This window comes from Lytechinus pictus, chromosome 11 (assembly GCF_037042905.1).
Source record: "Lytechinus pictus isolate F3 Inbred chromosome 11, Lp3.0, whole genome shotgun sequence".
Lineage (NCBI taxonomy): Eukaryota > Metazoa > Echinodermata > Echinoidea > Temnopleuroida > Toxopneustidae > Lytechinus > Lytechinus pictus.
The window spans coordinates 32,540,248-32,561,245 of NC_087255.1; the positions used below are offsets into that span (position 1 = coordinate 32,540,248).

Genomic DNA, 20,998 nt, shown 5'->3' on the forward strand with positions numbered 1-20,998 from the left:
TTTTTTCAGGAAAGGAGAAATTTGTTTACAAAGCTTAGTACAACTTGAACCTAGTAAATAAATTTATCACATGAATTGTGTTTTATGTGGTAGAACACTGTAATAAAACAAACCTTGAAACACCAAATGTTTTCCTGTGTGCTTGTGTATTTTATTTATTTACACGGACATTTGTATTGCCATTCCAAACAACATTACACTTACTTAATATTTCAATAGACAATGTACACATTGGTAACAAAACACGTACAGCACACAAAAAATATTCAGAAATTCTATACTATGCATATTTACATGGAAGGTTCGAAAAATTACAATACAAGTTCGGGTTTCACCACTATGTACATTTCTCATACAAAAAAGTCACAACCGATTTCAATTTCAGAAATAAGTCTGCAGTGAAATAATTTACAATTATATAAATTTCCCCATCAATATCACTTGAGAGGTCAAATTAATAGTATCAAATAATAAATCCATCCTCTTTTGAGGATGAAATAATGAAGTAATCGGCACCACAAAATACTGCCCACAAAATACTGAACAAAGAACAAAGCAAAAAAAAAATATGGGGGGTTGAGGACAATTGAGTCCCTGAAATATTTCTGAAATAACCCCTGCAAAAGGAGCCTCCCAAAATCATCAATGGATCTAGTACAAAAGACGATTTCGAGGGACCAGGGACATATTTCATGAAACAAAAAACTTCACTAATATGTTCTGAACCAATCAGATGCAAGGATTTCAGTAGCTTATAAAACTGGACAGCAAAAATCACTGATTTGAGTCCCGATACGCTCACCAGAGCCAGGTTACATAGTGCCATACAGATTCCTTTGCCTCCGTCTCCGTTATGACTCTGAATAACCAAAGGCCAATTGATTAACATTTGTAATTGTCACTTACGTCATCCATGGTAGGTATCAACCATGGCAAAATCACTAATTAACTAATCAAGATATTCAGAGAAATTACCATCAAATGGAGAGGTCTCAACAATTCACATGTCTATAAGTTTTTCTAAAAGAATTCATAGATAACAAAGGATTTTCAAGACTATGAATTTCTAAGACTGTGGAAGATCCTATACACAAGTAAATAGGTCTGAATCTGTTACTCTTATGAATAAATGATTGTACTTTGCAATTAATGGTAATTACCATGGCAACATCACTAATTAGCCAATCAGAATCAAGATTTTCATGGAAGTTACCATTGCATAGTTCATTGATTCCCCCATTACCTACTAAAACTATATGGTCCCTGTACAAAGAATATCAAAATTACATATTGGTAGTCATGAATATGTTAATAAATTTTCTGAAAGTGAAAATAGACAAAGGGATTTCCAAGAGTAAGAATTTCTGAGACTGCAGAATATCCTAGACTCTTGTAAATGGGTCTGAATAATCTCTTATCATCTGCTGATAAAATACAACAGTGTTGTAGAGTACACAAACAACAAATAGTTCTATAAAAATAGAATATTGGTACATTTTGGGTAATTTTGAGTTGCATAAAGCACACAACAGATACTGTATCTACATCATCTAACAATTTTTGTCACATCTAATCATTTTCCATAGGAAAGAATCTTGTTAAAATGTGGCCTAAGAAATGGAGATGAGAGGGTTGTTTTCACCAAGATTGAAGTCTGACTCAAAATTTAACTTGAATTTCCAGGTGGATGTGGTACATGAAAATGACTGCATTGGTTGAATGATGCTACATATGCACTCTAGTACGCATCAATTAAGTACCAGATTAGAGATTAGTGAGATTACTGTATGTAATGTCATATTACATGCACGTTGGCATTTAAGCATGACTTTCGGTCAGATTATTCTCACTAAAAAACACCCCAGATAATAATAATAGCTGGATTTATATAGCTCTATTTGCCTGAGGATACAAAGCGCTTGCTATTATTACCCGGGCTTTAGCTCGAGCTACCATCACCGGCGCTCAGTGCATTCAAGGAATTACTCCTGCCGGGTACCCATTCACCTCACCTGGGTCGAGTGTGGATAAATTTCTTGCTGAAGGAAAACACGCCGTGGCTAGGATTTGAACCCATGGCCCTTTGTTTTAAAGGCAAGAGTCAGAACCACTAGACTGCGATGCGTCCAGATATGTGCTCCCAATCCTCCCATAGAATTACTTACGCCATTTATTCAGTAAAAATAATGTACATACATACATATACCTGTAATGTAAGAGTTAAGCCTGGTGGACACGACACAATCTGGTATGATTTGATTTTCAAAGAAATAGTACAGGTTTTAAAGCATTTGATATGAATGATACAATGATGTTATCATCAGATGCGACTTAAAGCTGATTCGGACAATAAACACTGACCAAAAAGCTTGCAGATTTCAAAGTTCCTAGCATTATGCCAAACATACAGTACATGTAAAATATAATAAGTTTACTTCTTGGAAATTTCATATCTAATGCAAAACGCGATTTGTTAGACAAAAAAAAGTGGGTCATATCGGATCGTGTAAGTGTGCGCCAGGCTTTAGGGCTTTATCCTTTTAGGTTGGAGGTTTATTTATGTATGTTTCACTTTCAATATAAAGGGAAATCTACAATTTGGTTTTAAAAAACTGCTCCAAATCTTAAAGATTCCAAGAAGATCAAATGATCTGTCTCTGTCTGTTGGCAGTGTATTACATGGAAGAGCAATGCTAGCAATCTGTAAAGATTTGTACTCTTTGTTGAAAAGTGCATGATAGTATGCACTTTACAAGAAATTAATGTCGTCAATATTTGAAACAACAGAATTAACAACAGGTTTTTTACTAAATATTTGACATATTCAGCCTAGAAATTACCCAATGGACACAAATGAAGTTTTGATTCATAATTTCCTATACGAGACACCCTGTTCTAAAAGGTAACAAATGGTTATGCCAAACCATTGTTCGCTGAATCATGCAATTCCTACATGAAACACTCAGTTCTAAAAGGTAGCAAATAAACTTTTGATGAAAAATTTGATATATCCAACCGTCATGCATACACGAACCCGTTTCTGAATACATGTTTTAACCTCAATTTTGAAAGCAACCATGACAAAAACACAATCAAGTTCTATAATTTCCTATTAATTCGTGTACAAAATATGGTACCCAAATGCATATTTAAAGTTACAATATTGTTGTAATATTTTTTAGATCGAAGGGCCGAGTTCGAATTGATCCCAGCCTGTGACCCTGTAAACATTTACAGTGCTTGGACCCATTATCACAAAACTTGTTATCAATGTCAGGCTACTGTACAAGCTATAAGCTACAGTTAAAAAGCCACTAAAAACAGTGTCATTTAAATGAATAAGTACAGATTTGTCATAGAATACTAGCACTGGTAATGGACACGTTTTGTGAAACAGGGCCTGTTGATTGGTTGTCTAATATCAAAGAATTCTAACAATTGCAAAGGATAAAACATTTCATGAAACTGGGTCCTGCTTCGATCTATCATATGGGCTAAAAGTACATTAAAATATAGGTTAAAAAGTGCCACTTGGTGTCTTTACAAAGTTCACTAGACAAATGGGTGCACTACATTGCTTGCTGTTATGACACATTGCAGTTACTGTAAATACTTTGTTTTGATCATTAGATAAAACATAAGGTAATAGGTTATTGGGCCTAGCGATATTTCCATCAAATAAGCAATCAGACCAACTGATAGAAGATCAAATGGGTATTGCCATAGTGGTGTTTGAAATGATCTGGGGATTGGACCAACCAAATAGTCTACAAGATCAAATGGCTATAAACCAAACAAAGTTCCGAAACAACAACTTCCTCACTAACCTAATAGTACTGTTTATCTCTGCAGTCGAAATATTTAAGATTCATATCTCCCTTTGAAAAGATTGAATGTTGTATAAGGTGCCATCGGACCCAGGGGGTGGGGGAGTTAATGTGTAAAAAAAAAGTATGAAAATGACTGTACAACTGTGGGTTATTGTGTGTTCAACCCCCCCCCCCCCTTCAAAATTATTCTGCAGCCACAGGGTAATCACAAACATAGTAAATTGTATGATATCCATTGTATAGTTTGGTTCGCTATGTCAGAGTAATGGTTTATATGGCCTAATAAGTCTTCAGTGCCGTCACCAGCTTTCGAAGGGTGGGGGGCGTTTTTTTTTTGGAAAAAAGGGACAAATATTATCAATTCTGATGTCAGGCAGTACTGCTGGTGACCATCTTTTTTTAACAGGGGGTGCTGGTTTAAATTTGACAAGCAAAAAACAAACAATGTTGTCTAGATGGGGGTGCATTTGCACCCTCCACACCCCCTGGGGACGGCCATGGTCTTTAACATTCACAAGTGGCCGAAGGGCAAAGATCATACACATAAGTCACACAGAGGTGAAATTTCTACTGGGCTAATTACCAGATCATACCACCACTATAGCCAAACAATATTATCTAATGACTGTTTGGTGCATCCATTCTTGACTGAATACCTATCTGTACTTAATAGTGCCATAAATCTGTTTAATACACTGCAAAAACGCCAGTGTTAATTTGACACCAGCCTGGTATCTATATCAGAACGCACCAGAGAAGTGTTGAATCAAAACCGGTTTGGTGTTAGGCTAACACCAGATAGGCATTAAAGCAACAATATCGGTTTGATTCTAAACTGGTGTTGTTTCAACACTTCTCTGGTGTGTTCCGATGTAGATACCAGGCTGGTGTTAAATTAACACTGGCGTTTTTGCAGTGTAATCATGAATTAATGTCACTTGACATACTCACTTTGCATGGTTCTTTCTTATTACAAGTTGGTATATTACCATTTAGTTAAATAAGATACACTAAGTAGTCTTAGACCAATTGGGTATCAGATGAATCGCATAGCCTAAACTGGAAATGAGGAAATAAAGGATCTGCTACAAACTGCTTGTTGAAATGCATTAAGCCCATAAGGGGATGAAGGGAAGTGGCTCGGTAAACCAAACAAGCATTAGGCAAAGTGGCTTACACACTAGTGTGGGAAACAGGACAGAGTGTGAAAAGGGAACAGATCACTTTGAATAAAGGGAGTGGGGTGCTACTGCAGCATTAAGGCATTGCAGGTACATGTATACATCAAAATAGTGCTTTCATGCATCTGCTATCATGGCATAGTAAGGAAATAACAAATATTTTGTACATTCAAATGATGCATTGTGACTGTAATACATTACACATTGTACAGATGAGAAGAAGAGTTGACATATGTGATGAAACTATCAAAGCATGCATATTCATTGGTCATTAATGTGATATTCACCTCAATATATAGATTACATTTCTGAACTAATCTTCAAAGTACATACAGACAATATCAATTATATTTGAATTCACTGTAGTGTATCAGTCTATGGTTAATCATTACACTATAAATGAGGGCCTGGTAGATACCACTTCTGGAAAAACCACACCCGGGTGGAGAATGGCAAATGTAGATTATATCCTATTGGTAAGGAATCTAGCTACAATTGCCAGTCTCAACCCAGATGCAGTAAATGGATACAGGGAGTAAGGATTTCCTTGAATGCTTGGGTAGCCATGCTCAAGCCAGGATAATAGTATGCAGCGCTTAGAAACATTTTATTCAGTGCTATATTAATATTGCAAATTATTAAGTATTATTAAAATTAGTAATCATCTGAAACACAGCTCAGTACACCATCTCAACAATTTGCAGAAGAGTGTCACCATGGAATATTTAAATCAATTAGAGAGATGAAACTGTAAGGGTCAAGTTCAAGTCCAAATACATGGCAACCAAACATAAAATTATGTTGCTACATAGGGTAGTAGCTCAGACAAGCCATTCATGGCAAACAACAATACATTGATGACCAGGAAATATGCATGTGGTGTTTGAATACATATGTGAACTCCCCTTCTCATTGACTGAATAGGAGTGCATTCACATTAATCATCAGTGAATGCAACGTTTGTTATACATCTAATACAACACCATCCTCCTTATCTTGGTCTTTCTCTCCATCATAGAACTCGTTTGCTGGCTCAATCCTGGACAATAAAAAACAAGAAACAAGATCAAAATAGTTGGCTAAATTCATTGCAATAATCAAATGAAAATGTACCAACCACCTAAAAATAATTGTAACAAGATGAATACAACCAACCTCAAGAACTTGACATATATTCTTTTAAAAAATTCACTAATTAAATCAATATGTACCATCCACATAGCAATAATTTGCAGTGCAACAAAAAGAATATAAACAAAATCAAAGAACATACAACTTATTTACTTTAAAAAAAATGCAATAATTAAATTAAAATTTACCAACCACCAAACGATAAGTTGTATGGCAATACAAAGAATCTAAACAACATCAAAGAACATATCTCATTTTTATTTTAACCCCTATCATACCATGGGAAGCAAATTCATGTTAAATATTTGAGTCAAGACCCTTTTCCACAAACTGAGAAAGGCTTGAAAAATCGTTTTCTTCACAGAAACCTGGAGAGTGTTCCACAAAGATTTAATTGCAATTAGAGTCAGTTAATTCCATTTTTTTTGCAGTAAAAAAAGATAACCTCATTGGTGAAAACATGCTAAGAGGATGCCCCCTACTACGTATTAATCAATGGGAGTGTCACATATCATGTTTGCAGAGAGACTAAAGTATCTCTTGAAGTCAAACATAACTCTTTATCTCATATCAAGTTGATCTCATAGCCACACATCTGTATAATTTTTTTTTCTCGAAGAATATATATTGTTAAAAGTAAATTTACATTACCTCTGGAAAGTTAATTTTTGACAACTTATCAACAGGGACCTGGGAATGATTTTTTCAGTGGGGGTGCTGAAATCTCTCAAAGGTGGGGGGAGGAGGAGGGGACACACTGGAGTTTTCCATTATTACACACACACACACACACACCTCTAAGAGCACCAGACACACACCCACCAACCCCCCCCCCACACATATATATATATATACATATATATGACAGGCACTTCCTAGCTTTCTTCTTATAAAAGAACATAGATATATAATTAGATCACTCTAGCGCGAAGCGCGAGCTATTTTTTTTTTTGGGGGGGGGGAAATTTCATGTATTTTGTCCTGAAAAATTGAACATTTTGAGCAATGTCTGTGGTCCTGAACAAGATGCGTATGTAGCAAATAATAACTGCGAACGTGATCAGTGCGAGCAGATATCTTTTATATATGCTCTGTATTGATCGAAAGGGAAGTGTTATAAGGACTGGTTGCAGTTACACATTAAGACGATACATATATCAACAATCAAATAATGCGAGCGCGAAGCGCGAGCTAAAAAATTTGACATTCCGACCTAAATACTGGACGATCTAAGCACTTTTTGCAATCATGAACAGGATAGGTATATAACTATACAATTGATGCGAGCGCGAAGCACGAGCGGAAATATAAATGAGATTTCAGACCTAAAAACGGGACATCTTAAGCACTTTTCTAATCATGAACAGGATAGGTATAAAACTATACAATTGATGCGAGCGGAAATAAAAATGAGATTTCAGACCTAAAAACAGGACATCTAGTAAGCACTTTTCTAATTATGAACAGGATAAGTATATAACTATACAATTGATGCGAGCGCAAAGCGCGAGTGGAAACAAAATTGAGATTTCAGACCTATAATAGGGACATTCTATTCATGTTTTGTAAATCAAGAAAAATGGGTAATTGGATATATTCTTACGTTAATAATGTGAGCGCGAAGCGCGAGCAGAAAATTTTTGATATTCTGATCTGAAACTCCACACTGAATGTAATATGGTTTGAACAGATAAAGAGAAATCAGACGAACATAAAAATATAGTTTGATCAAAATCCGACAAGGAATATCAAAGTTATTGCATTAAAAAAAAAAAATTTAAGCATTATTCCGGTGATTCACCGGAATAATGCTTTACAGTTTTAAGCATGTCTTCATTAATATTCAATGAGCAAACTGATGATGTCATATCCCCACTTGTTCTTTTGTATCTTATTATATAAAATAAGGTTTATTTAATATTTTCCCTTCAAGACCCCAAAACAGTTGAATTGACAACTGATTTAGTCTATTAGATATTCTTTGCTGCAACTTATTTCATTATAAGGGAGACATATCATTCACACTGGTATGAAAAAATGAAACAATTTTGATTCCATGTAATAACACAAGAAATAGGATAGTGGGGATGTGACATCTTCAACCCACATGGGTGGAAATCCCAGAGGGGACAGGGGGACGTGTCCCCCCTACCAAAAATAGTAGGGGGACACAATATCAAATGTCTCCCCTACTATTGTTGGTCTTTCATGGAGAAAAATACATCACTTCACAATCGAAATGATACCTTTTGGACTAAATGAGCTTACATTTTGGATGAAAAAACTTTTTTTTCTTTTTTTTTTTGCTTGTCAGATTTTCCAGGCCCTGGTCCTTTGGGGACAGATTTCCGCACATGTCAACCCACCTATTAAATATTCATGACGACATGCATATCACCATTTTCATAAAATATTGCTAAACTTTAGAATTAAATAACTTAACTATTTGTGATCAGATTTTCATAAAATTGTATTTGATATAAATATTTTCAGCATGGAGTAGCCCCAAAACAAGCCAAGTATCTGAATAAACATGTGTGCGCGTGTTTAGAGTTAGACCTATCTGGGCATTGTAAATACATTTTTTAATTATAAAAATCAATAATGAAAAAGGGTGGATTTAAACACTATTTTAAGTACTGCATCAGAAAATTCTGAAGTGGGGGGGGGGGGGTCTACAAAACATCGTTCATTTTCATTACATTTCTGTCATTTATCAACTTACCACTAGATTTCCAGGAGGTGCTGCCTATGGAAAATAACACATGCAGCAACTCCCGCTTCCCAGGGCCATGGGGCAGGGCGAAAAAGACCGTGAAATTTGATTTCTATTGTCTGACTTGTAATTCGGGCGCGCGCACACTGTCTTGATTCGACATAAAACCTGGAAGTTTCAAGTCCAACCACACCCATGTACCTCCCTGCTATCGAGTAGTGTGTAAACTATGGTTATCACGTATCGCGCGCGACCACGCCTGTATCGGAGTGCCGGAGCTTGATCGAGTCGCGTTATATTATTGGAATATGTGAAAGACTATAAATGATTTGCGATTGTCAGATGTGATAATTATGTACATTACATAACATATATAAAAAAAATACAAAGGGAACATGTTTTCGTGGGGGTGCTGCCTGTGGAAAATAATACACGCAGCACCCCCAGCACCCCCGCTTCCCAGGTCCCTGCTTATCAATAGGTCATACCTCTCATCTTGTTCCTTGGTACTGTTCCTAACATCAGGGTCTTGTTCTTCAATATTCTCTAGACTGAGAAGATCTGGAGGAACATCCTGCATCTGTACACTAGGTGCGTGAGCTATACACTTAAGATTGTCCTGCACTTGTTGCCTCACCTGGTCAATGTACTGTGGGAAAACAACGTCAGAGAAATTCTTGTTATGGGTCATTCCATCTGGATTCACCCAGTGGTTGCACCCGACCGTCTCAGAATTCGTTGTAATTTGGTACACATAAAATTTACCATGGCCCACGTAAAAAACAAAAAAAATAAGTCCAATTGGTCCGTCGGTTCTCGCGCTACGGCCCGCCCTTTTCTCCTTGTTTTGACAAAAATGGGCGTGACCTTCAACTTTCAATGGCCACTGCGTCGTGATGTGTTGACCAATTTTCATGAAACTGGTACCATTTATTAGGAAATTCAGAGAGGAATCCAAAACATGCATCAAATAATGTATTGGAGCGATTTATAAGGTTGTGACCTTTGACCTTTACTTTGACCTTGAGTTTGACCTTGAGTTTAATATTCATGTTAGTAAAAGTGTTTACCAGTTACATGATTACTTCCAATCTTAAGTTACAGTATGCAAACACATGAAAAAAAATTAAGCTCATCAGTTCACAAATGAAACATTAAACATTTATGCTCATGAATAGGTATCTGTTTAGGCATTTTGATGTTCAGAAATATATATCATATATATATATATATATTCTTGTTAGTAAAGTGTTTACTTTTATCATCAAATTGTTGAGTATATGCCTATTTACTAACAAGAATATATATATATATATAATATATATTGCTGAACATCAAAATGCCTAAACAGATACCTATTTATGAGCATAAATGTTTAATGTTTCATTTGTGAACTGATGAGCTTAATTTCTTTTCATGTGCACGCATACTGAAACTTAAGATTGGAAGAAATCATGTAACTGGTAAACACTTTACTAACATGAATATCAGTATGTAGGACTAGAGTGAAATTTCATGGTATCTTTGGAAGAGTTTTAAAAGGTGAAGAAATAAAATATCATCATTGATTTTAACAAATTTTGTCAATATCATACTAATAATTACCATACACGAAAATCAAGTTAAAAAATTATTTGTCCGGGGGTCAAACTCAAGGTCAAAGTTAACGACCTCATAAATCGCTCCAATACATTATTTGATGCATGTTTTGGATTCCTCTCTGAATTTCCTAATAAATGGTACCAGTTTCATGAAAATTGGTCAACACGTTACGACGCAGTGGCCATTGAAAGTTGAAGGTCACGCCCATTTTTGTCAAAACAAGGAGAAAAGGGCGGGCCGAAGCGCGAGAACCGACGGACCAATTGGACTTATTTTTTTTGTTTTGTGCGTGGGCCATGGTGAATTTTATGTGTACCAATTTACAACGAATTCCAAGAGGGTCGGGTGCAAAATTGCACATTCATTGGGTGAATTGGCATGGAATGACCCTTATATGACCTGGCAATCACGATACAGATGTGAAATATTGTGTCAACGCTTCAATGGATAAAATTACACATCATCTCTCATATTTTAACAAACAGGGGTCTTGACATTTTCCCAATATCAGACCCAGCTCAAAATGTCAGCAGGCTGTGAAACCCTGGCATCCTCAATTCGACCAACAACATAGTCAATAGAGTCAAAATTTTCTAACCTAACGACTTTGAATGTACATTGTCCATTTGCTTGTATAAGATGGAAGCAAATTTGAAAAGTGAATATTGATGATTATTCATAAGGGACAATAATATACAAATAGCGAATAGGCATGAGTGCGAGATTTCGCATGAGGTGAAAGAAAGATGCTCTATTCAACGAGGCGTTAGCCGAGTTGAATAGAGTGTTTCTTTTTTTCATCGAATGCGAAATCTCGCACCATTGCACGAATATGAATCTTCGCTATTTGTGTTGTACAACGCCTCGGAATCTTGTGAAAATATGAAGAAAAAAATGAGAGTTTTTCCCTGCAGTAATCTATGAAAAGGGAGCAAAAATATTGAAAGCGAAAAGCAAAAGCCCACATGACCTTGGGCAGCATTGCGCATTTAGCCAGCAGGCTATATGCGTATTGCACCTTCATTTTTACTGAGCGCAATGAATAAAATCATATTGTGACGTCACCTCCTAAAGCCGTGCAACGGTACATTTTGAATGGTACGTCGTGTGTGCAACAGTACGAATGTTTGACATTCAATCTCCCATTTGCTTGCGTACAACAAGCTAAGTAGGCGTTGTACAAATTGCTTTATCAGCTGGCGATTCAATACCAAAATAAGCACTCTCATCTTTCATAACTTAATCTACACTGACACACTGCATCATTAAAAAAAATGCCACTGAAATCACACAATTAACAAAATGAGGAATGATAAGGAAAACAAACTGGACTGCATTTCTTTAATTCAATTCTGTCCGAATTCACACATCCAATGAGTTTTTATACTGAACCAAAGTCAGCACTCAATACAAATAAAATTGCATGATATCCCGAAGAACTATAGGAAGTGAAGATTTGTATATATTCAAAAGCTAACGAGTTTCACTTCTTAGTCATTATTTACAATCATTTGCTTCGTTTGTATTGTTCTCCAACTGCAGCAAATGTTGTGTACTGTTTGATTGCGACCTCAACAATACATGTATAGTGCGAATTGACAGAAGAGAAGAGGAACTACAAAAGAAAAATCAGCAACAATTCTGTGAAAAGTAACACAAGACTTACTGCTTTGGTGTTGAGATTTTCTATTCTAGTTGTGGTGTCTGGATGCAATGTGAAATCTGGAGCAAAGTACTCAAAGTAATCTAAAGAAAATGAAATTAATCGATCATTAAGGATCAAGATTGGATATTTAGTCATTCATTTATCAATTCATTCAGACTTCAGAAGTTCTTCAATATCAATTATTCCCCTTCCAAGTATCAGCGTTTGGCACTTTTCCAAATTAGCCATATAGTGTAGCCATACTTCTACTCTATACTTCATGCACAATAACATAAATGTTATCCCTAAAGTTAATTATCATAAATAATAGAAATAATGATGAATAATTTCAAACAAAATAAAAGACATACACATATATAGACCTCAATTTCCCACAGTGGTTTGTTATACCATTTCCTGATTTAATTTCCCTCCTATTTTCTTTTAAGATTGATCCCGCACAGAATTAATTTTGGAGTAACTTAAAAGAAAAAAGAAAACAAGACATATAGATGTAGGCCCAATGCATAAAGGAGGATTAATCCCCACCCTCCTAGTTTTATTTCCCCTTCTTTATTATCTAACAGCTTGCATCAACAATGAATCTAATCAATTTATCATAGGCATGGACATGGGTAATGCGCACTCAAAACCTAGATGGGGGATTAACCTTCCGCTCCCCAACACCCATTATGGTTTCAACCACTTCTGTTAAAGATAAATGCCAGTTGTGGTAACGATTTCAAAATGAGTTCGTACAGAATCCAATGAAATGACCACCAAAGTGTCTGTTTGTATAAATAAATAATATGTGCCAAAGGATTTTGGAAGAAATTGTGTAATTGCTGAGAAATTAGCAAATAAGCACGGGATTCGGGTCAAGCGTCGGGCCGACATTCAAAGCAAAAATAATACACTGTCCCACGTGCGCTTATCTGTGTTGGTGATCTTCGGTGTGAACATTTTTCAGCGCAGATTTCAAGATTTCACAAAGTTGAGTTTATGTAACTGTACCAGATCTAGATCCTCGATGATAGAGTGACGATTAAGCCTGGTTTTACAGACTTTCTCGTGAAATCAGTGTTTACTGCAACTACTTTCATTTATCTTTAAGGCCATCATTTAGATAATCACAAATGATATTCTGTATCAAAGCTTTGAAAATATCATAAGGCCTTATACAATAAACATCAAATTTATGCATTTATACCCTGAATACAATATCATAATTATGTAACATTTGAATATACATGTACTTGCCAGTTCTATGTAGCAATATTATTTTCACAATTTTCAGCTACATGTAGCAGTTTGTTTTTCTTAGAATCATAAGGTCAATTCCAGGAAATAAATATGTTTAACTATCATTACCTGCGTGTACGGCCTTTCTGAAATGATCTGCGTGTTTCCTAGTTCGTACAAAATATTGTAAAGCTCTAAAATTATGGCTTGAACAGTTTATGAAGTAAAATTCAAAAATTGATAAAAGGGACAAGTGTGTGTGTGGGGTGGGGGAGACTAAAAGATAAAAGTTGATTATTTAATGTAATTGCCGATAATGCAATCACTTTACTTACCATTGTAAGGAAGCTCATTGCTGATATCATCATTGAGTAATAACGATGTTTCATATGTCCTGTAAAAATCACAATTTAACAAAATTAACACTTAACCTATTATATAAATAAAAGGTGAAAAAATGTCAAATTTTCTATTTCCTTTCTTCAAAATACACTTCTACAAAAGAAATATATTACTTGTGGGACTGATATTCAAAATATATATAAAAGAGTAACTGGACTATAAGATACAGGGTTGACTGGATTTACTGGATACATTTTTTTTCTTTCTTTATTTGCTTTCTCACTTCTTGACAATACAGAAAACCCCACAGTGAAAACTTCAATATATACAATAAATCACAATGCTTTGAAATATAATTGTTTGTTTGATCGTTCATTTTCATATTCACATAAAAAACAGGTCATTACAATATCCATAAAATACATGCAATCATATACATATTGATATAAATAAAATACATCTAAAAAACCACAGAATTTCCCTACAATGCCTTTCAATTAAGACATAGATGGTTCAAACATACCAATTTATCAGTTGAAAATGAAAAAAAAATGGAAACTTAAAAAAATAAGGCAATGTGGCCCTGTTGAATTAGTTCCCTTACACGCAGTACAATAAAGTAGTATATATCATAGATAATAATACTGAACGACATCAAAATCTTTGAAAACAAAAAATATAAAAAACTATGAAGACATATCAGGAACCTTAGGAACAGCACTGTCCATTCATATAGCACAAGACAGTCATCGAACATACATTTGGTTAATCCCCGCACCGCATTAGCTCATAAATCAATCAGACACCGTGGATCAGATGTTTGGAATTCTCTTCCACATAATATTCGAAATTTGAAAACCTCACATTCTTTTAAATTGGCTGTAAAGCACAATCTCCTTCCAAAATTACAGGATCTGTAAAGTGCTAGTAACGTATACATGTAAGTAATTTTGTTTTCTTTCTTTCTTTTCTCCATAACTGAAGATTGAGAAGTTAACATTGTTGAATCACTATTACATATATTCATAACAACTTGAAACTTAATTGTTATATCTTGGCAGTCTATCACTTTTATATTCTTCTCTTTCTTTCCTCTCTTCCTTATTCTTACATTTTTATTTTGTTTTCTAGGATGCAAAACCAGTTTAAAGGTGCTTCAACCAATCAAGCTTTTAGCTTATGTTGCAACACCCTTGTATGTTCATTATTTACTTGTGTTTTATATATACTTATATATTATCTGTGTATTCTTTTACATTATACATTGTGGACATGCATGAATAAATAAATAAATAATAATAATTAGGAACCTGCTTACTCAAAAGATAGACATCAATACTCACCAACACCTTGCTACATTCCTGACTGTGTAACCGCCCCCACCCATCACTAGTAGGGGTACATTAAATTGTTTGACGTACTCTACACATTCCCCATGGCCTTTGATACTGAGACTGAAGCACCCTAATCTGTCACAGCCTAAAGAGTCTGCTCCACACTGTCGAGATTAAAACAAAGATTCATCTTAGAAATGAGATTAACAAGTGGGAGTCAGTTGGTGCTTTAAGGCCACCGCACACCTTACGACCCAACTGGTCTACGACTGGCTTGCGAATGAGTTAGTAGAGATGAATCGCAAGGTAGTCATAGGCCTCAACACCGCACACCTTGCGATCCAAATACCATGCTGTCTGTGACTCACGCATGCGCTTTTTGCTTTTTGCCATAGCAACTGAGAAAATGGCGCTTAATTACTACAGCATATGCGCGATGTATATCATATACGCGTCGTGCAACTCTGCTGTCTAATTGGCTGGAAGTTGGATTGAGCTTGCGATTCAGTCATAAGGATTCGACATGTCAAATCCTTACAATTTTCCTTGCGACTTGTCTCTGACTGGTCTGCGACTCTCAAGCTGACAAGAGCTGTGACGTCACATCTCCCCTCACTCAGTCACAGGCCAGTCGTAGACCAGTCGGGTCATAAGATGTGCAGTGGCCTTTAGATTCTTAACTTCTTTGTCAGATGGAATGTAAATGAATACACATATAAAGAGCTGCCATCCTTCAAAATAGCCAATATTCATTCTGTACCTCCAAAATTGGTATTTCTTCATCAGAATTTGCATTTTTTTGCAGACATTTTTTGTTTTAATTTTTTTATACAATTTCTTTGATTTCTAACCCTTACCCTAACCATCCTCATGCAACAAAAATGCACAAGTACTTTCCTCTACAATCTAGTCACTTCTATTACTAAATTCATGTATACTAGATTCTACATTGTTTAAAGGTAAAATAAAGTACTTGCAGCAAACAATTATTTCATGAGAAAGCCTTTAAAATCAAGATAAATTACCACCATATTATCATAGATCTAGATCTGTTACATTGAAATCAACTTATCTTTGTGAAATCATGAAATCTTAGCTGAAAACCGATAATTCTAATGATAACTAACACAAAAGGGAGTAGGTGGGACAGTGTATTAATATTGCTTGGAAAAATACCCAACATTTTATGGAATTCTGGGAATATTTTGCTCATTTCTCAACAATTGCACTTTTTTTCCAGAGCCATTTATCACATATTTTTATCTATACATACATAGACTTGGGTGATCATTTTATTGGATTCTCTTCGAACTCATTTTGAGATCATTACCACAACTGGTATTTATCTTTTAATGTGTAAATGTTTGGATACAATATCATGCATATTCCTTCGCAAGTAATTCTTTCACCCCTCTTTTTTCCTTTTATTATTTCTATTTTCATTCCTGTCACAGTTTCATAACAAATAATGATTTTTTTTTCACAGTTGGCAGCATAGCTTGATGTGTATTTATTGAGGGTTTTTTATGCATAAGAATAAAAAGATCTACACTTTGAAAGTGAATTTGAGAGACTTGCCTGCAAGACTATACACGTAGGTCTATAGAACTCCATGACACTCTGTATAACTGGTTTAAAGAGACCGGAGTACATGAGATCGTCTATGCCATCCTTGAGAGGCACGTTGATGGAGTAGTAACGCCCGTTCTCTAAGCCTACCTCATACATGTCACCTGGAAGAAAAGAAATAAACAGTAAACTGCTGATTGGTCTACAAAACCGCTGCGCTACTTTGCGTTTGGTCTCACCCCAGATGGTCTAATCCTACTTAACCTACAACCAGTTTTTTTTACTACAACCAGTTTGTCTACTAACCATTTGGTCTAATTATCATTATTCCCATTTAGCATTTTGTCTTATTTCCAGTTAGGCTCTACCCATTTTGTTCAATATCCACTTGGTCTAACACCACTTGATGGAATCTACATCATACATATCAATTGATGGGAAAGAAAATTCAGAGTTGGGAATTGAATGAAATAAAAAATGAATATACCCCATTTATTGATTATCGATTTACAATAATAAGTATACTCATTATTACACGCCTTTTACCTACACATTAGCCCTGTTTCACAAATACTTACAACTATGGTGACTGTACTATTATTGTAACTCACATAAAAGCCTTGATTGTGATTGGCTACTGAGCCCTGTTACCACTGTAGTTGCCATAATGGCAAAGTTACCAAAGTTGTAACTCTTTATGAAACAGGCCCATTACCTGTGCCTGGAAAGAAGTGATTGCCATATTTATGGAATGATACTGTCATGACCCTGTCTGTGAGGTAGAATGCTTCCTGAACACCATCTCCATGATGGATGTCTATATCAATGTACAGCACTCTAGGATGGTATCTAGCAGAGAAGGGAACAAGAATGGGGAATCTCATGAAATAATGTGCACAATGATGATTAAGTTATGTGAAAAAGGAATTGAAAAATGACAGAAAAGATTTAATTTGAAAGAATTATGATGTAGTTCATCTAGCTTAAATGAAATTACATTGTTTGTTCATCTTTATCATATCAGCAAATATAAAACGGTATTAACAAAAAGGCAATTTTCTTCATGATTCACCATATAAAGCTGAGAAAATAATAAGATACACTGTACAACCTGTTATACAGCAGATTGGGGAAAAGGGCATGCTAGCACTGCTATGTCTTAAGCTAAATGTATAACTTTAATTATATAGGAAATTCTGAATCTGACAATATTACTAAGATAACAATACTTCAAAAATGTTAAGCAAAGATACAAAACCTATGAACAAGATTATTTTCAAGATCGTAAATCAAATAGAAACATGGCTTACTTGAGAATTTCTAGAATAGCAATGACAATATCATTGACATAGCAGAACCCGGAAGCCTCAAACTTCTTTGCATGATGAAGCCCACCAGCCCAGTTTACTGCAATGTCACATAGCTGCAATGGAAACAAATTTTCTAACAATTTACAGTTCAATTCCATTCAATACAATTCAGATTTATTCCCACTATAAAAACATAAAAATTAAATCAGTGATATAAAAAAAGATATTGTACATGAAGAGGGATGAAAAGATAACATAGAGATTTCACAAATTGGCCCCAGCATGATTCTTCCAAAATCTATTTCAAAACATGTTGCTCAAAATCACAACATTTTTAATATTGGTATCATTCCTGAAAATTATGAGATAAATATATAGTACAGTCTGACATAATAGTCTCAATAAAAATGAGAAGTACACTGGTGGAGAAGTCAGAGAGTTGTCAACATCCTATCTCTATAGGCCTACAGTTTCCGTGAAATCCTTGATTTTGATTGGCTGGAAAGCATTGGTCTCTAACTGTTACAATCAGGACTGTCATAGAATAAACAGTTATCTTAGCTGACAAGCTTCATAAACTGTATATACATTACATATTGTTCTCTTATGGGACACCAAAAGGCAAAACCATCCCCCCCCCCAAAAAAAAAAAATCACTTTCCTATACTAACATGTATTCATTTATATACTAAAATATGTTTAAATTCTCACATTGTTGTTCAGTTTGGTTGCTGCTTCTAACGATGCCCCAGTGTACATTGAACAGAAGTCAAAGAGACCTGGAAACACTGGACAGTCGTCACCGACGTTGAAATGACTTAAACTCTTGGTGAAGTTCTGGATGTTCTGAGGTGTCACTCTTTGTAGAAAGTCGATGTAGTCATCTGAATGGAATCTGCACATGTCGTGAGCTGTGGCCCTGTATGGCCTGTAAATCTAGAACAGAAACAAACAAAAAAATGCAGTTAAGTCTGTGATAGTCAACCTTCTGTAAGTTGAATCGTCACCTACACTGAATCAATTCTTCAGACAAGATCAAAACATTATTAACACATTTTGACTAAGTCAAACAGATTTCTGATTCTATTAAAACTCAACAACATTAAAATCCTCCCTATGACAAGGTTAAGTTACAACTGATAAGAGATCATTTTGCATTTTCAAGGGCATTAAAATGAGTTGGTTGGGAGATCTTACCTGCATTTTCTTGTAGAGCCCATAGTTGAGTACTAGATTGTGTGTGAGTGCTAATCTGTGAGGTTTCATGGGATGACCAGGACCTGAGAAGTAAAAGTAAAAGAGATAAAGTAAGTAAAAGAGATAAAGCAATGGTCAATTCTAACTGGTCTCAAACTAAATGACGAGAAAACAGAGGTTTTACAAATAGCATCTCGATTTCATAGAAGATTACAACTTCCCCTGATTAAGATGTTTCTATTGTTCCTAGTGTCTTGGCCAGAAATATGGGTGTTCTGTTTGATCAGCATATGGCATTGGACATATTTGTCTCTGGAAAGTAAACTTGGAAAGATATGTTTGTGTTTGGACTCTAAAACAACAAAGAAACTTGTTCAGGCTCTCGTGACATGTCACTTGCATTTTTGTAATAGTTTGCTTTGTAACATGGCTGAAGTAATACAGAACTCTGCTGCAAGATTGATAGCCCGAACTAAGAAGTATTCTCACATAACCCGTCCTGATCTGATGCATATGCGAAACGATCTCGATGTTATCATGTTGAATATTCATTAATTGAGCTTCGATTTCCGCGCAATTTGCGTTTGCGATGCTTTGGAATCGGCAGTGAATTAATATGTAAATCACCAATTTTGAGACCGATAGAAGCGTAGAAAAGAAGTGAAACTGGGTGAAAAGTAAGAATATTAGTTCTTATTGCTTTTAAAACTTGTGTTGTTTTGGGGAAAATTTTGGCATGTTTATCAACCCAAATTCGTGTGACAGACGAGGACAAATTACATGTCCATCGTCAAAACTCATACATTGTGCAAGGTTAGTACAGCATACTAACCTCACATGTGTGTAAGTGACTGAGCTTAGGCTTAAGACTTATTTGTTCGTAGACCAAAAGCTTCGGTCTCTGTTATGTTGGTTGTTCAGCTGAACTCCGTTGGCTTCACTCACCAAATACAGAGACTGAAGTTCTAGCGCGATCTGTACAGGGGACTCAATGGCCATATGTTTATGTACTTAAGATCGGATAAAACGGGGAAGTGAATTTGCGCGACAGCCGAGGTAAGTCACTATTTTTGTTCCTTTTAACTTGATTTTTTTCCGTTTTTTGGCAATTGATGCCAAGAGGGAATATCAATTTGCATTTTGGTCGCGTGAATTTTCAAAATTTTTACTCATTAAAGACAAAAATTGAAGAGCCCCGACGGGGGGATTTTGCATTGCAAGTCCCCTAATGGTGGCTGCACGCTAGCGAGCCGTCTGTGTATGAGGAGAAATTAAAAAAAAAAAAAAATGTTAAAAAACTCCTCGAAACAGACGGCTGCCAGCTGTCTAATTTGTTCGCAACTTGCCTCCACCCTGACCCACCCCCCCCCCCCACACCCAGACCAATATTGAATATAGCGCAGGCTCATTTGCTCTATCATTTGACTCAATTTATGACTTTTTAATAAAAATGTTGGCAACAGCTGCCGTGACCCCCCGGCCATGACCTGGGCTGGCCTTCCATCCATTCCAACACGTTCACTCCCCCAAAAATCATTCATTGCCTGTTGCCACTGCCAGTTCTTTGTTTCGTGATTGAATGGAGTGCGCGAGATGGGGGATGACTTCGCCGCGGCCGCCTCCAGCTCCAAACAATGTTATGATAAATAAAACTTCTTTTTAACTGCATGAAAGCTCCTGATACAGATCATACATATCCATCCACCTTTGACTAACCATAGTGAAAATTCCCGACATCTGCATCGTAGAAATAAGCTATTGTTTTACTCGACATCGTGGAACAATATAAGTCGATAGGAGTCTCAATTGAAGTTCAATCATTCCAACTAAATTGTGTTCTTGGTATGAATTCATTGGGAAAATTAATGAAACTTTGAAAATTAATTTGCTGACTTACCA

The 20,998-nt window shown here is 35.7% G+C and overlaps 1 protein-coding gene across 3 annotated transcripts; it reads right to left on the reverse strand.

The window, feature by feature from the left end:
• Positions 1-129: 129 nt before the first annotated feature.
• Positions 130-20,951, reverse strand: LOC129271198 (histone deacetylase 3-like). 3 transcript variants are annotated; one of them, XR_010295048.1, is made up of 12 exons: positions 20,816-20,951; positions 19,100-19,182; positions 18,614-18,838; positions 17,903-18,015; positions 17,308-17,441; positions 16,602-16,756; positions 15,033-15,187; positions 13,683-13,741; positions 12,127-12,206; positions 9,347-9,507; positions 5,012-6,050; positions 130-4,490 (listed from the first exon to the last, which is right to left on the reverse strand). XR_010295048.1 is itself a non-coding variant. In XM_054908573.2 (11 exons), the coding sequence occupies exons 1-11, from the start codon at positions 20,871-20,873 to the stop codon at positions 5,975-5,977; spliced, it is 1,299 nt and encodes a 432-aa protein (XP_054764548.1). In that variant the 5' UTR covers positions 20,874-20,951; the 3' UTR covers positions 130-5,974. The 3 variants fall into 3 exon arrangements, 1 of the variants encoding a protein (XP_054764548.1); XR_010295047.1 differs by having other exon boundaries at positions 130-617; positions 817-6,050; XM_054908573.2 differs by having other exon boundaries at positions 130-6,050.
• Between the last annotated feature and the right edge of the window lie 47 nt (positions 20,952-20,998).

Excerpts from the sequence above, each read along its gene's own strand:
- LOC129271198 (XM_054908573.2), bottom strand. The coding sequence starts at position 20,873 with ATGTCGAGTAAAACAATAGCTTATTTCTACGATGCAGATGTCGGGAAT. Across the intron at positions 17,442-17,902 it reads GCTATTCTAGAAATTCTCAA|ATACCATCCTAGAGTGCTGT; the intron begins GTAAGCCATGTT and ends CTTCTCTGCTAG. Across the intron at positions 12,207-13,682 it reads CAATGAGCTTCCTTACAATG|ATTACTTTGAGTACTTTGCT; the intron begins GTAAGTAAAGTG and ends CATTTTCTTTAG.